The sequence below is a fragment of the Trachurus trachurus genome, assembly GCF_905171665.1.
Source record: "Trachurus trachurus genome assembly, chromosome: 6".
NCBI classification, from domain to species: Eukaryota; Metazoa; Chordata; class Actinopteri; order Carangiformes; family Carangidae; genus Trachurus; species Trachurus trachurus.
The window spans coordinates 33,632,345-33,646,603 of NC_139897.1; the positions used below are offsets into that span (position 1 = coordinate 33,632,345).

At 45.4% G+C, this 14,259-nt stretch overlaps 1 protein-coding gene across 1 annotated transcript in view; it reads right to left on the reverse strand.

Moving 5' to 3' along the window:
* Positions 1 to 264: 264 nt before the first annotated feature.
* Positions 265 to 14,259, reverse strand: part of LOC310987963 (NACHT, LRR and PYD domains-containing protein 14-like) — a gene marked incomplete at its 3' end in the record, with an annotated part of 78,166 nt that continues 64,171 nt past the window's right edge. Inside the window, exons 16-20 of the mRNA XM_083974432.1 lie at positions 10,490 to 10,663; positions 7,277 to 7,442; positions 4,838 to 4,959; positions 1,313 to 1,486; positions 265 to 274 (exon numbers count right to left, since the gene is read on the reverse strand). Of these exons, the coding sequence (XP_083830558.1) occupies positions 265 to 274; positions 1,313 to 1,486; positions 4,838 to 4,959; positions 7,277 to 7,442; positions 10,490 to 10,663 (646 nt within the window). The remainder of the gene's footprint in view (positions 275 to 1,312; positions 1,487 to 4,837; positions 4,960 to 7,276; positions 7,443 to 10,489; positions 10,664 to 14,259) is intronic.

A 14,259-nucleotide genomic window follows, 5' to 3' on the forward strand; every position in this document is an offset into this window, starting at 1 on the left:
AATATTTTAGAGATCTCAAATTCACAAATGATGTTTTCTATTGTTAAAATTCTGATTAAAAATTGGGTCAGGTCGGACCACGGCCTTCTTTTATTTTTATTTTTTTATTTTTTGCCGTGGTCCAGCCGAGAGACTGCTCGTGAGTCCGGCTGCATCAGGTCCAGGCTTCAACACCTGGATCGGACCGGGTCGAGTCTTTGAGAACCTAGCAGTTTATAGAAACTGCTCAAACGGGCTTTAAGAGGTGTATTCACAACATTTTATTTACTCAAACCTGCAGCAAGACCAGCACAGGAGACCGGAGTACAGGGCTTTCTTTTTTTCTTTTTCTTTTTTTGATAAATTATAGGCATGACGGTCTGGTACGCATTATGCTAGTATTACGCATCACGGCCGGACGCTACAATATGACTATTGCACCAACAGTGAGTGTGTAAATCTATGCCCCGTAACAACCGAACCTCCATGGCCCTCCCACCTCTAAAATGAATCCGGCGCCGCTGATCCCTACTGTCAAGGAAAGGTAGCATTTTTTATTCACACATAAAGTAACTTCCATTAATCAGAATAAGAAAATGTAATCAGCATAATATACTGTAATATAACCACTTAAAGAAAAATGAGGAGAATGATATAGCTTACAGTGCTGTAAATAAATATATGGTATTCATGGTTTTATGTTCTTGACTAATTTTGACAATTGAACAGACTGTTGTGCATGTGATGACTTATAGAATGAAATGAGGCTGATGTGTTTTGGAGAGAACAACCATTAGACTGAAAATCAACAATCAGTTTAGATCGACAAGATCTATTCACTTGGACACTGTGCTACTGCAGCTACCTGTACTTAATCATTTGCAAAGATGTATGAAGACATTTGCAATTTGATGAAATGAATGAGAAATACAATTCTGTTGTGAACAATTGCTAAGTGGTTTGCAGGTTTTGTCCATGTTGTTTTGAGAATGTAATATCTGTTTTGAAAAATGAGCCAAACGAACGGAGAAAAACTGTAATAACAGCTGATGTCAGGACGGCATGGATTGTGGGGAGAAGGTGTTGCACATGTTTAAGACTTGGATCTGTGTAAACCATTGTGCATAAATGTGTTTGTTATGAGGTTGTTGTGTGATGAGCTGTCTGAGGTGCCGACCCCCCACAGCCCTGGTCTTGGTCTGTGAGCGCCTGCCTACCCTGTCCTACAGCCTCAGTGTGGATCAGTAGAATATCAGCCTCATGTCTGCAGCTCAGTATCAACACAACTTTCACATCACATTCATCTGAGCACAGAAATAAAACAGAGTCTGACCTCAGAGTCTCCAGTCTACAGTCTGGACTCTCCAGAAAACCACTCAGATCCTTCACTCCTGAATCATGAAGGTCGTTGGAGTTCAGGTTCAGGTGTCTCAGGTGGGAGGGGTTGGACTTCAGAGCTGAGACCAGAGAAGAACAGCTGATCTCTGACAAACTGCAGCTCTTCAATCTGAATAAAGAATAAAAGCAGTGAGTTGAGGACAAAGCTCCTTGTTGACAGCGTTCAGTGTCTCATCATCTGTTCAGAGCTGAAGAAGCTTCAGAAAGAACAAGTTTAGAAAATCAAAGTCCAACAGCTGAAGCAACAGGAAGCAGGTTAAACAGTCACATAGAGAGAAAACAGCTCATTAATATTCATGAGAAGCTGCTGCTGCTTCAACACAGATGCAGTGACTCCGCCTCTTCACCTGTCAGCTCCACCTGTGGCTCCATCCAGACAAACTCATGTTGTGCAGCCACATTGATCAGAGATTTACTGACCATGCTCAAGACAACAAACATGTGAGGCTGAACTCTGTTACCATGACAACTAACGTGTAGAAACACATGTTGAATGAAGCTCAGAGACAGAAAAACCTGAAACCAGCACACACACATCTGCTTATTATGGGATGTTGGCTTTGAATGTTTCACTATAAACATGACAGAGCCTCACTTAGACACTTTTACACACACACACACACACACACACACACACACACACACACACACACACACACACACACACACACACACACACACACACACACACACACACACACACACACACACACACACACACACACACACACACACACACACACACAGCCCAGGTTGTGTGTCTTCTCTGTTGTAAACCTTGTAATAACAGCTTGTTGTGTACAGTTAACATCCTTGTTGCTCAGGTCTGAGTGTGGATTGTGTTAAAGGTTTGTTGTGTGATGTGAGCGGAGCTCCAACATGTGATCCTGTTATTGATTTGAGTTGTGTGTTACAGTAATTCATGAGTTGCAGTGACGTCACGTAGAAGGGACCGCCGCCATATTTGTGTCTGATTTGACAGGTCTCCTCATATGACAGCATCAAACCGCAGGATGGAAATGACAGTTTCTTGACAAAATGACAGGGTTTCATACATCCTGTCTGGGTTTATATCTCTATAACAACAGACTAACTCTATATTATCCCACTTATTACACAGTTTATGAATTAATTAATTAATTTGAGACGTAATGTTGATCAAAGTCCTTAGTCCGGTCACTTCTCCGCTGTTTGCTCCTCACCCTCCTCCTGCCGACTCGTGTGTAGTAGTTTTCAACGAGCTTTTGATAATCAATCAGTAGATTGATGAATTATCATGTAAATGTTACGATGTGCATTTATGTCGTCCTGTCTGTCATAAGGGATGACGGTTACGGGACACGTTTGTGTCACAGACTCGCGGTGGCACAGACACAGCTGGTCACAGCTGTGACACTGCGCTGGCCCGTCCGCTCTGTCCGCTCTGATCGCAGGTTTGGTTTCCAGCAGCGGTGAGGGAGGCAGAGAGCCTCCACTCTCCCTCTAACAAGCTACAAGTCATTTTTCTAACATCACAATTAGTCTGAAGCTGGTAAAAATGAAACACAAGGTAAAAAATCCTTGATAGTTCTTCTGCCCTGCTCCGCTGATCAGAGCGGCGTCCCTAGCAACGGCCCCTTTTACTTAGCAACGGTCTGTTATACAGAAATAAAAGACCCTAAATGCAGAATCAGTGAGTAATTAATAAGAAAGTAATCAAAATGCAGAATTCAATATATCCATGTTATTAAAAAAAAAGTGAATCCCCTCTTTTAGTGAGACTTGTCACAGCCCACGCTGCACTGATAGATGCCTGCAGTCAACTATTTATTCCGCCTATAACTTAAAGGTACAGTATGTAAGAAATCTAAAGCAACTGGCTGTAAAATCGTCCTTATATGTAACAGAGACTCAGGAATAATGTTCATATAACATACTGAACTCACCAACAACAATCCTACAGCCAAGATATTCGCATTAAAAAAAAATTTTGCGGACCGCAAATCATGTTTATGTTTTGAATTTCTATGGTTGGCTTGTGTCGCCACCCAGCGCTCTCTCCCTGTCACAGCGTCTGTGGCATTTCAGCCTCCGGGTTGCCAGTTAGCTTCCACTGAGCTGCAAATACGGCTGGGAGATAAAACGAGATCATGAAAAAAAAGATTGTTTTCTATTATCGGTTATTGGTCATATTTGCTTGATATCACACGGTAGAAGCGGCTTGTCGCTCTGTCGTTTAATAGGCTACACAGCTTGCTGTTGTGAGCATGTAGCCTAGTTAGTTTGAGCTGCTGCTAACGCTAAAGCTAAAGGGAAGAATTACAAAGTGAAAGTTAGAAAAGAGGGAGGAAATGTGGCGAAATGGAGCCGATGGTAAATGAAGTGATTGTGAACGTGTGGAGCGATTCATGAGAGGAGTCTGTCCCTGTCAGGTCGCCTGTCTCCGGTCCTCATGTTTTATGATCCGACGTCAGAAAGTGGAGGAGAACCGGAGCGGCTCGCGTCGTTTATTCTGCGGTAAGACGTCTCATATGTTGGCTCATCTACGGCGCGATTAACACGCACTACGGCTCCGGTAGATGCGGGGTTACAGCGTGTGTGTCTGTGTGTGCGTGCGTGCGTGTGTGTGCGTGCGTGCGTGTGTGTGTCAGCGCTGCAGACACAGCGTTGGAGCGGTGAATGTAACAACAACTTGCAGATCACCTGAGTGACGTGAACTCCGCTCGTAGTTACTGTGAGTCAGAGCAATAAAACAGTGAGGTTGTTGATGAATATTGAGCTTTTTACTCTGCTTTGAGACTGACTGAGTGAGCAGAGCGGAGGTTAGCGCGTCGCTGTCTGGCAACCTGGAGTCTGGTGGGTAGGGGAGGGGGGACAACGCGCTGCTGTGTTTTGAATTTGACTGCAGCAACAATTTTGGCCACATTCTTACATATCGTACCTTTAACGTCTTTTGGGATGGAATAAAACTGCAGTCCGGGGTTTTTTTGGCGACTGCTATCACAGTCAACAGCACAATATAATCCTGGCATCTTTCAAATAACGTCAATTTTCGGTCTCTTGCTGATTTCCTCCTACTACTCCACTTGTTCTGGTAACGTGACGCTGTGATCTGTGTCCAGATCGCCCTGATTCGGACACAAATATGGCGGCGCAGAAACACAGTGACGTCATGTGATTCTGATGAATAACAGCTGATGTCAGGACGGCATGGATTGTGGGGAAAAGGTGTTGCACATGTTTAAGACTTGGATCTGTGTGAACCATTGTGCATGAATCTGTTTGTTGTGAGGTTGTTGTGTGATGAGCTGTCTGAGGTGCCGACCCCCCACAGCCCTGGTCTTGGTCTGTGAGCGCCTGCCTACCCTGTCCTACAGCCTCAGTGTGGATCAGTAGAATATCAGCCTCATGTCTGCAGCTCAGTATCAACACAACTTTCACATCACATTCATCTGAGCACAGAAATAAAACAGAGTCTGACCTCAGAGTCTCCAGTCTACAGTCTGGACTCTCCAGAAAACCACTCAGATGCTTCACTCCTGAATCCTGCAGGTCGTTGGAGCTCAGGTCCAGGTGTCTCAGGTGGGAGGGGTTGGACTTCAGAGCTGAGACCAGAGAAGAACAGCTGATCTCTGACAAACTGCAGCCCCTCAATCTGAATAAAGAATAAAAGCAGTGAGTTGAGGACAAAGCTCCTTGTTGACAGCGTTCAGTGTCTCATCATCTGTTCAGAGCTGAAGAAGCTTCAGAAAGAACAAGTTGAGAAAATCAAAGTCCAACAGCTGAAGCAACAGGAAGCAGGTTAAACAGTCACATAGAGAGAAAACAGCTCATTAATATTCATGAGAAGCTGCTGCTGCTTCAACACAGACGCAGTGACTCCGCCTCTTCACCTGTCAGCTCCACCTGTGGCTCCATCCAGACAAACTCATGTTGAGCAGCCACATTGATCAGAGATTTACTGACCATGCTCAAGACAACAAACATGTGAGGCTGGACTCTGTTACCATGACAACTAACGTGTAGAAACACACGTTGAATGAAGCTCAGAGACAGAAAAACCTGAAACCAGCACACACACATCTGCTTATTATGGGATGTTGGCTTTGAATGTTTAACTATAAACATCACAGAGCCTCACTTAGACACTTTTACACACACACACACACACACACACACACACACACACACACACACACACACACACACACACACACACACACACACACACACACACACACACACACACACACACACACACACACACACACACACACACACACACACACACACACACACACACACAGCCCAGGTTGTGTGTCTTCTCTGTTGTAAACCTTGTAATAACAGCTTGTTGTGTACAGTTAACATCCTTGTTGCTCAGGTCTGAGTGTGGATTGTGTTAAAGGTTTGTTGTGTGATGTGAGCGGTGCTCCAACATGTGATCCTGTTATTGATTTGAGTTGTGTGTTAATTCATGGGTTGCAGTGACGTCACGTCGAAGGGACCGCCGCCATATTTGTGTCTGATTTGACAGGTCTCCTCATATGACAGCATCAAACCTCAGGATGGAAATGACAGTTTCTTGACAAAATGACAGGGTTTCATACATCCTGTCTGGGTTTATATCTCTATAACAACAGACAAACTCTATATTATCCCACTTATTACACAGTTTATGAATTAATTAATTAATTTGAGACGTAATGTTGATCAAAGTCCTTAGTCCGGTCACTTCTCCACTGTTTGCTCCTCACCCTCCTCCTGTCGACTCGTGTGTAGTAGTTTTCAACGAGCTTTTGATAATCAATCAGTAGATTGATGAATTATCATGTAAATGTTACGATGTGCATTTATGTCGTCCTGTCTGTCATAAGAGATTACGGTTACGGGACACGTTTGTGTCACAGACTCGCGTTGGCACAGACACAGCTGGTCACAGCTGTGACACTGCGCTGGCCGTCCGCTCTGTCCGCTCTGATCGCAGGTTTGGTTCCAGCAGCGGTGAGGGAGGCAGAGAGCCTCCACTCTCCCTCTAACAAGCTACAAGTCATGTTTCTAACATCACAATTAGTCTGAAGCTGGTAAAAATGAAACACAAGGTAAAAATCCTTGATAGTTCTTCTGCCCTGCTCCGCTGATCAGAGCGGCGTCCCTAGCAACGGCCCGTTTTACTTAGCAACGGTCTGTTATACAGAAATAAAAGACCCTAAATGCAGAATCAGTGAGTAATTAATAAGAAAGTAATCAAAATGCAGAATTCAATATATCCATGTTATTAAAAAAAAGTGAATCCCCTCTTTTAGTGAGACTTGTCACAGCCCATGCTGCCACTGATAGATGCCTGCAGTCAACTATTTATTCCGCCTATAACTTTACGTCTTTTGGGATGGAATAAAACTGCAGTCCGGGGTTTTTTTGGCGACTGCTATCACAGTCAACAGCACAATATAATCCTGGCATCTTTCAAATAACGTCAATTTTCGGTCTCTTGCTGATTTCCTCCAACTACTCCACTTGTTCTGGTAACGTGACGCTGTGATCTGTGTCCAGATCGCCCTGATTCAGACACAAATATGGCGGCGCAGAAACACAGTGACGTCATGTGATTCTGATGAATAACAGCTGATGTCAGGACGGCATGGATTGTGGGGAAAAGGTGTTGCACATGTTTAAGACTTGGATCTGTGTGAACCATTGTGCATAAATGTGTTTGTTGTGAGGTTGTTGTGTGATGAGCTGTCTGAGGTGCCGACCCCCCACAGCCCTGGTCTTGGTCTGTGAGCGCCTGCCTACCCTGTCCTACAGCCTCAGTGTGGATCAGTAGAATATCAGCCTCATGTCTGCAGCTCAGTATCAACACAACTTTCACATCACATTCATCTGAGCACAGAAATAAAACAGAGTCTGACCTCAGAGTCTCCAGTCTACAGTCTGGACTCTCCAGAAAACCACTCAGATGCTTCACTCCTGAATCATAAAGGTCGTTGTCGCTCAGGTCCAGGTGTCTCAGGTGGGAGGGGTTGGACTTCAGAGCTGAGCCCAGAGAAGAACAGCTGATCTCTGACAATCTGCAGTCCTCCAATCTGAATAAAGAATAAAAGCAGTGAGTTGAGGACAAAGCTCCTTGTTGACAGCGTTCAGTGTCTCATCATCTGTTCAGAGCTGAAGAAGCTTCAGAAAGAACAAGTTTAGAAAATCAAAGTCCAACAGCTGAAGCAACAGGAAGCAGGTTAAACAGTCACATAGAGAGAAAACAGCTCATTAATATTCATGAGAAGCTGCTGCTGCTTCAACACTCATTGCGTACATGAACTGATGAAGCCTCTTGGATGAGAGGTGAAACGTCTTCCTAGACAAATAACTAAGTCCAGTTGCTTTCGATTTAATCTCCTTTGAAATACTATGACCTGGGCAAATGAGAATATGCACCGGCTTAACCCCTAATTAAAACACACACACAGGCGCTGTCTTTCTTTTATATTTCTTGACTAATTGCTCTTTTTTTTTGTATATATTTTTGGCTTTTATGCCTTTATTTGATAGCCATAGTAGAGATAGAAAGGAAAGGGGAAGCAGAGAGAGGGGGAATGACATGCAGGAAAGGTCTGCCCGACGCGGGATTCGAACCGGGGACGCGAGGGGTGAGGACTGTAGCCTCTACATGGAGCGGCCGCCTTAACCACTACGACACGCACCGCCCCAGACTTCTTGCTCTTTTAATTTAGTTGGAGTTGTTATTGTAACAAAAAGAAATTTCTCCCTTGGGGATCAATAAAGTATTCTGAATATCACAAGCCACAAAAAGTTGGAACTAACTAAGGTTAGAATGACTGCAGTTATTTTAGTTTAATTGGGAATAATTAATTTATTATTTATTTGAAGTTGATTCTGTCACGAGGCCAGCGCCATGACAGTTTGTGTTGCATGTTTGTCTGTTTTGTTTTGTCACTCTACCTGTTTGTATGTCTATAGCCCTATTCGCACGGGATTAGTTTTACCTGGGGACCTCTGGTAATTTGTAATAATTGCGGAGGACGTCTGTGATCTTAATCCCGTGCGAATGCGCCATGTCAGTAAAAAAGTAAGTAAAAATTCCCCCGCAAATTACCTACTATATTTCACCAAAGACCGACGTCCCGTGGTAAAACTAGTCCCGTGCGAATCTGCATCTCAGTAATTGAGGGGCATTTTTTGTTGTATCTGTGTTTTTAAGAGCCAAGTCACCACCACACACAGCTTCACTGCTGCCGATAACTGCTGCATTTCGATTTGAATTCGTGAGTCTATCAAGTGCATTGTTTATCAATACGTCATGCCTGTGAATCTGTGAACGCGCACGTATAAAAGGCGGATTCAAGGCAGCAGAGCAGACAAATCACAACCAGGGCACCGCAGAGAGTAGCGAGGTGAGCGCAGCGCACGCCTTATTTCTCCTGTGATGAAGAAAAAAAAAAGAAGCCTAGAAGTTTAATTGGTGCTGATACGATTCTTTCCTTATATTCTGACTCTTTTAAACAGTGGCCAAACAACAGAACCATTTTATTATATTAGACTATAGCCTATATTTTCCATCTTTGCTGAGCATATAAAGGTTTGTTCTAAATTAAATAAAAGCCTGTCCCATATAGACGCGTGTCTCTCTAGACGGGTCCGCTCGGCGCGCACACACACACACCCTCCCAAAAAAAAAAAAAAAAAAAACTATTGGCAGAAGTCCGGGCTGTGAGAACCGGCAGCCTACCCCTCTACCGCTTGACTTGAAGTTATGCCCCCCCCTTGTCCAGATGCGTTCCGCGGTCCATGCAGCAGCAGCGGATGTTACGACGTGCACAGCTTTGACGTCATATCGGAGCCTTAATGTCAGTAAATTCGAGTAAAAATACAGACTTCACTTATCCCGTGCGAATGCACCGCGAGAAACACAGACGTGGGGGGGTAATTTACAAATTACCAGACGTCCTCAGGTAATACTAATCCCGTGCGAATAGGGCATATGTCTCGTTCCCCCTCCCTCTTGCACTCTGTCTCCTCTCCTGGACCTGCCTGCCTCCCACTCCACACCTGCCCTGCTGCTGCAATCAAGCCAGCTGGTTCCCATCAGCTCATCACCCAGTCTGCACTTCAGTCCTGCCTCGACCATCAGTCTCCGCCGAATCGTCGTTCAATCCACATGGTTTGTTGTAGTCGAGTTCTAGCCGAGCCAAGCCACAGAACCTCTGCTTGCCAGTCTGTTCTTGTTGCTGACTTGTTTTTTCCTGCTGCGGTCTCTGCCCTGCCTGCCTGCCTGCCTGCCTGCCTGCCTGCCTGCCAGCCCGTCTTCCAGTCCTCCCGTCCGCCTGCCACCCCAGCCATCACCTCAAGCCCCCCTTCAGCTGTCCCCCCCCTGGATCCACGCTCCAACCCATCGCCCCCCTTTCCCTCACTTCCCTAACCTCAAATAAACATTTCATTTTTTCAGTTGGTGTCTGTCTCTGGGTTCCTAGCAGAGTCGTGACAGATTCACCTTTACTAATGATCCAAATGTTCTATATGTTGTTATGTTGTGAAAAATAAAATAAAAGTGTTTTCATTTCAAAACTACACATTTCTAGAGCTGTAACTGCAACACCGCAACACCGTGAAACCCTGATGTTTGTGCTCAAGGTTCTCACACCGTCAGGATCTCAGAGCGGCCCATGCCTAGTTGTGGATCTTCATCATGTGGCCTTCTACACATCATCCACACGTCAGCACAGATTCATCAGCTGCTGCTGACCTCAGATCAGTCTGTCAATATACAATCAATATCTGATCAATACCTGTTGGACTAAACACTGACTACAACTCTCTGATTCAGGACTCAACTGGATCAAAGGTTAAAGGTCATCATCATCATCATCATCATCATCATCATCATCATCATCATCATCATCATCATCATCATCATCATCATCATCATCATCATCATCATCATCATCATCATCATCATCATCATCATCACCACCACACTGACCTCTGAGTGACCTCTGACCCTTCACCTTCTACCAGCTGCAGTAACATGGAGTCACAATCAGTCGCTGCTTCAAACTGAACTTCACACATTTGAACTGAACACAGACAAAAGTCCAACAGGTCCAGTCAGTGAACTCACCTCAGAGTCTCCAGTCGACAGTTTGGACTCTCCAGTCCAGCACACAGAACCTCCACTAATGAATCACTCAGGTCGTTGTCACTCAGGTCCAGTTCTGTCAGGTGGGAGGGGTTGGACTTCAGAGCTGAGGCCACGACTTCACAGTGACTCTCTGAGAGCCAACAACCAAGAAGTCTGTGAAGAGAGAAAATATAAAATGTGTCAGAATCAAATCAGATGAAAGCTGCAGTAAAAACACAGCTGATGCATCTGATGACAGGACGTGGTGATGTGATGAACATCTGAGCTTCAGCTCGTCTTCTCTGACTGAGTTTGACAGGAAACAATGATCCTCATCACTCTGACAGGATGGACGGGACCCTGAAGCAAAGCCTGCTCACTCTATATCAGCCAACCCCAATAGGCGGCCCATGGGCCACAAGCGGCCCGTGACGATCTGCTGGCCCTGACACACCTGTCCTAGTATGAAACTAAGTGAGCGACATGAGAGATAAGGTGCACACTGCTCTACGTTATTTTGATCTCAGCCCACACTGTAGGTAGACCTACGCTTGAGCTCGTAAACATGAAGACGCACCGTTCGATGGAGAGAAAATAAGGACCTAACCATGCTGTCGTGTTGTTTCACTAAACACTCAGGAATAAAGCAATAAACAGGAGTAGTCTCAACCTTCTTTACTGAGCACGCATGTTTCATCAACAACCTTCTTCTTCTCTTGCATATACACAGCACATAATTTCCTCAGTCAGGTAATCACAACAACATAGCATCGCCACCTACTGTCCTCGAGTGGAGCGGGGGAGAGAAAAAATGTGTATTTCTTTTACTCTGTGGAGATCTCCCACAAGGGAGTGGGAGAGAAAGCAAGTGGGACAGATCTGCCCAGTCCCTGAGCAGCGTGCGTTTCACTGACAAGCCACAACGCAGATAGATAGATAGAAACAACGTCACCTGGTTCAGCACCGGATAGCTGCGGGCGGAGGGGGGGGGGTTGGAACAGCATTTTTTTGGAGGGGGGGGGGGTTTCGGAACAGTCGGAATGGAGAGCTGTCCCCAAAGTTATACACTGCCTCCGGAACGCAGTTAACTCATTGAGTGCCACGCTCTTTTCCAAAGTCAAGTGTACCGGCAATTTAGACCATTTTTGACGATTTTTGTAGAGCCACAGTGTATTCTATATTATTGCCACCAACACATACTATGGGTCATTTGAAAGGTGAAACTTTATGCTTCAAATGGCCACAAACCGTTTGTCTCTACGTGCCTCCGTTCCTGAGAAAAGTCAAGCTAAACATGGCTGGGTTTCACCAAAATCCCTCCTTTTTTTCTAGAAAAGGAGATAGAGCGTCTTTTATGAAAGCTGCTCTGTTTGTGTCTGTCGCTCTTCTGACACTCGCATTTCTGGATCAAAGGGCTCGTGTAAGATAAATATATACAACAATTGTTGTTCTATTCACAAAACCACCATCGGTGGCGGGGGGGGGGCGCCACTAAACAACAATAACACAGACGCACCGTGCCGTGTCACAGCCTCTCGCCGCGGAACGTGAGGGTCAGTCGGCCACAGCGGCTCGGGAAGACCGGTCCCGCCGGTGGTCGCGGTTCTTCTGTGGTACGGGTCGTGGTTTACCGGTCTGCTTTGACCGAGGGATCATCACATTTTACCTTGGGGAGGACACGGTGTTGCTCCAGATGAAGACCGGGTGGGACTGTCGACTGAGAGCTTCCTGTTCGGCTCCGAGCTGCTGGAGCCTCGCCAGTGAGAGCGGAGCGGCTGCGCTGCATCCACATGCAGAACTCGGTTTGCAAAAGCGGAGTTATGATAAAAACTTCCAGATCCTGAGCTGTCATGTGACTTTGATCGTCATCTATTTCATTTCTGCTCATCGTAGAGTCCCCAAATTTACACATAAGGTGTGTTAAAGCAATTCTTACCTTTCTGGCATTTCACACAGCACAGCACAAACATTTGAAAATCAACAGCTCCACCTCCCTCACAAGTCTCACCCACCTCTCCCTCCTGCCGCACCTCCACGTGCCCCCCTCCCTCCCCGCTGCATGCATTGGCATGACAACGGTAAACAGAACAGGAAAGCGAGTGAAACAGGAACAACACAAACAAACCGTAAACGGACTCAGTGATGACTGATGAGTTTTATAATAAACTGTTGTTAGCCTACTGCTACTGGAGACGCAGAGGAAGCGATCGTTACAGATTACAGTTCTCAACGAGCCGGACTGGCGGCCGGACCAGCGGCACTTGATGCGCTGGTTCAGGGCCAAAATAAATCCGCGACCGGGCCGAGTCGAGCCACGCCAGTCCGGAGTTCAACCGGGTCCGGACCGTTGAGAACTCACAGAGCTAACAGTAGCCTAGCCGTTAGCACTGGATGAACTCACAGAGCTAACAGTAGCCTAGCCGTTAGCACTGGATGAACTCACAGAGCTAACAGTAGCCTAGCCGTTAGCACTGGATGAACTCACAGAGCTAACAGTAGCCTAGCCGTTAGCACTGGATGAACTCACAGAGCTAACAGTAGCCTAGCCATTAGCACTGGATGGTTAGACCTGGTTAGACACATGTGACTTCCTGTGTTTACGTATCACTCGGGGCTGCTCACTATTAACGTTACACTATATCAGACATGAAACTCCACGACCAGCTGCGGCTGCATAGGAAAGCAAACTCCAAGAAGAGATCTCATTGTTGACTCTTTCATTTCTCCTAGACTCAAATTAGCTATATTTGATACAAAGGTGAGACTAAAGGCTTTTTCTCCTGCTTCTCAACTTAAACTCAGGAGAATTAAGCATAATATAGATCTCAAAGAAAACTCAGCCAAGACTCCCAAGATCTCATCATTCTTCTCAAATATGTCTCAGTTTTCTCATAGTGACCTCAGAAGAAAATAGCTCATCTGTGTCTCACTCTGATCAGACGAAGAGATCTCTAAATTATATTAAATACGTCTAATCTCCTAAACATGAGACCATGTCAATCAAAGAATGATCTCAAAGAAAACTCAGCTATGAGACTCCCAAGATCTCATCCTTCTTCTCAAATATGTCTCAGTTTTCTCATGGTGACCTCAGGATCTACTGCTCATCTGTGTCTCACTCTGATCAAAGGAGGAGATCTCAAAATTATATTAAATGGGTCTCATTTTTTTTAAAATTACCAAAGACAGTTAAAGTGCAAAGGATTGTGGGGAAATTAACGGTCACTGCTGTCGGACTGCTGTATTCTTCTGCCCGTGAAGACGCTGGACATAGGACTGGAGTTTTCCTTCATAATAGTTTGTGAACTCAACAAAAAAGGTCAGTATACTATTATACATTTTTCATTAACATATGAGATTCACTGTTAACATTTGTATTAGCCGAGAAAAAAAGTTTGAAGCTATGGTTTGAAGTTTACTATACCTAGCTAACAAGATAGGGCTCTCAGATAGGGGCGGTGAATCTGTTCATCTTGCACTTCATTCATTCACTAACACATGCTACTGTGGCCATATAGCAAACGCCATAACCAGCCAACATAACCAACACCGTGACAAATTCCCTAAACCAGGGGTCGGCAACAGGCGGCCCGCGGGCCGAATGTGGCCCGCCGGACCTTCCAATGTGGCCCGCGACTGAGTTCTAATAGTTTAAGTACTGTATTTCTCGGTCTCTGTGCCTACGGCGCCTGTAAGTCAATGCGCTGGGACACGGAAACACGTGTCTCAGCCTATGGTCCCAGCGCATTGTTTGTGTGTGCCTGTGAGCC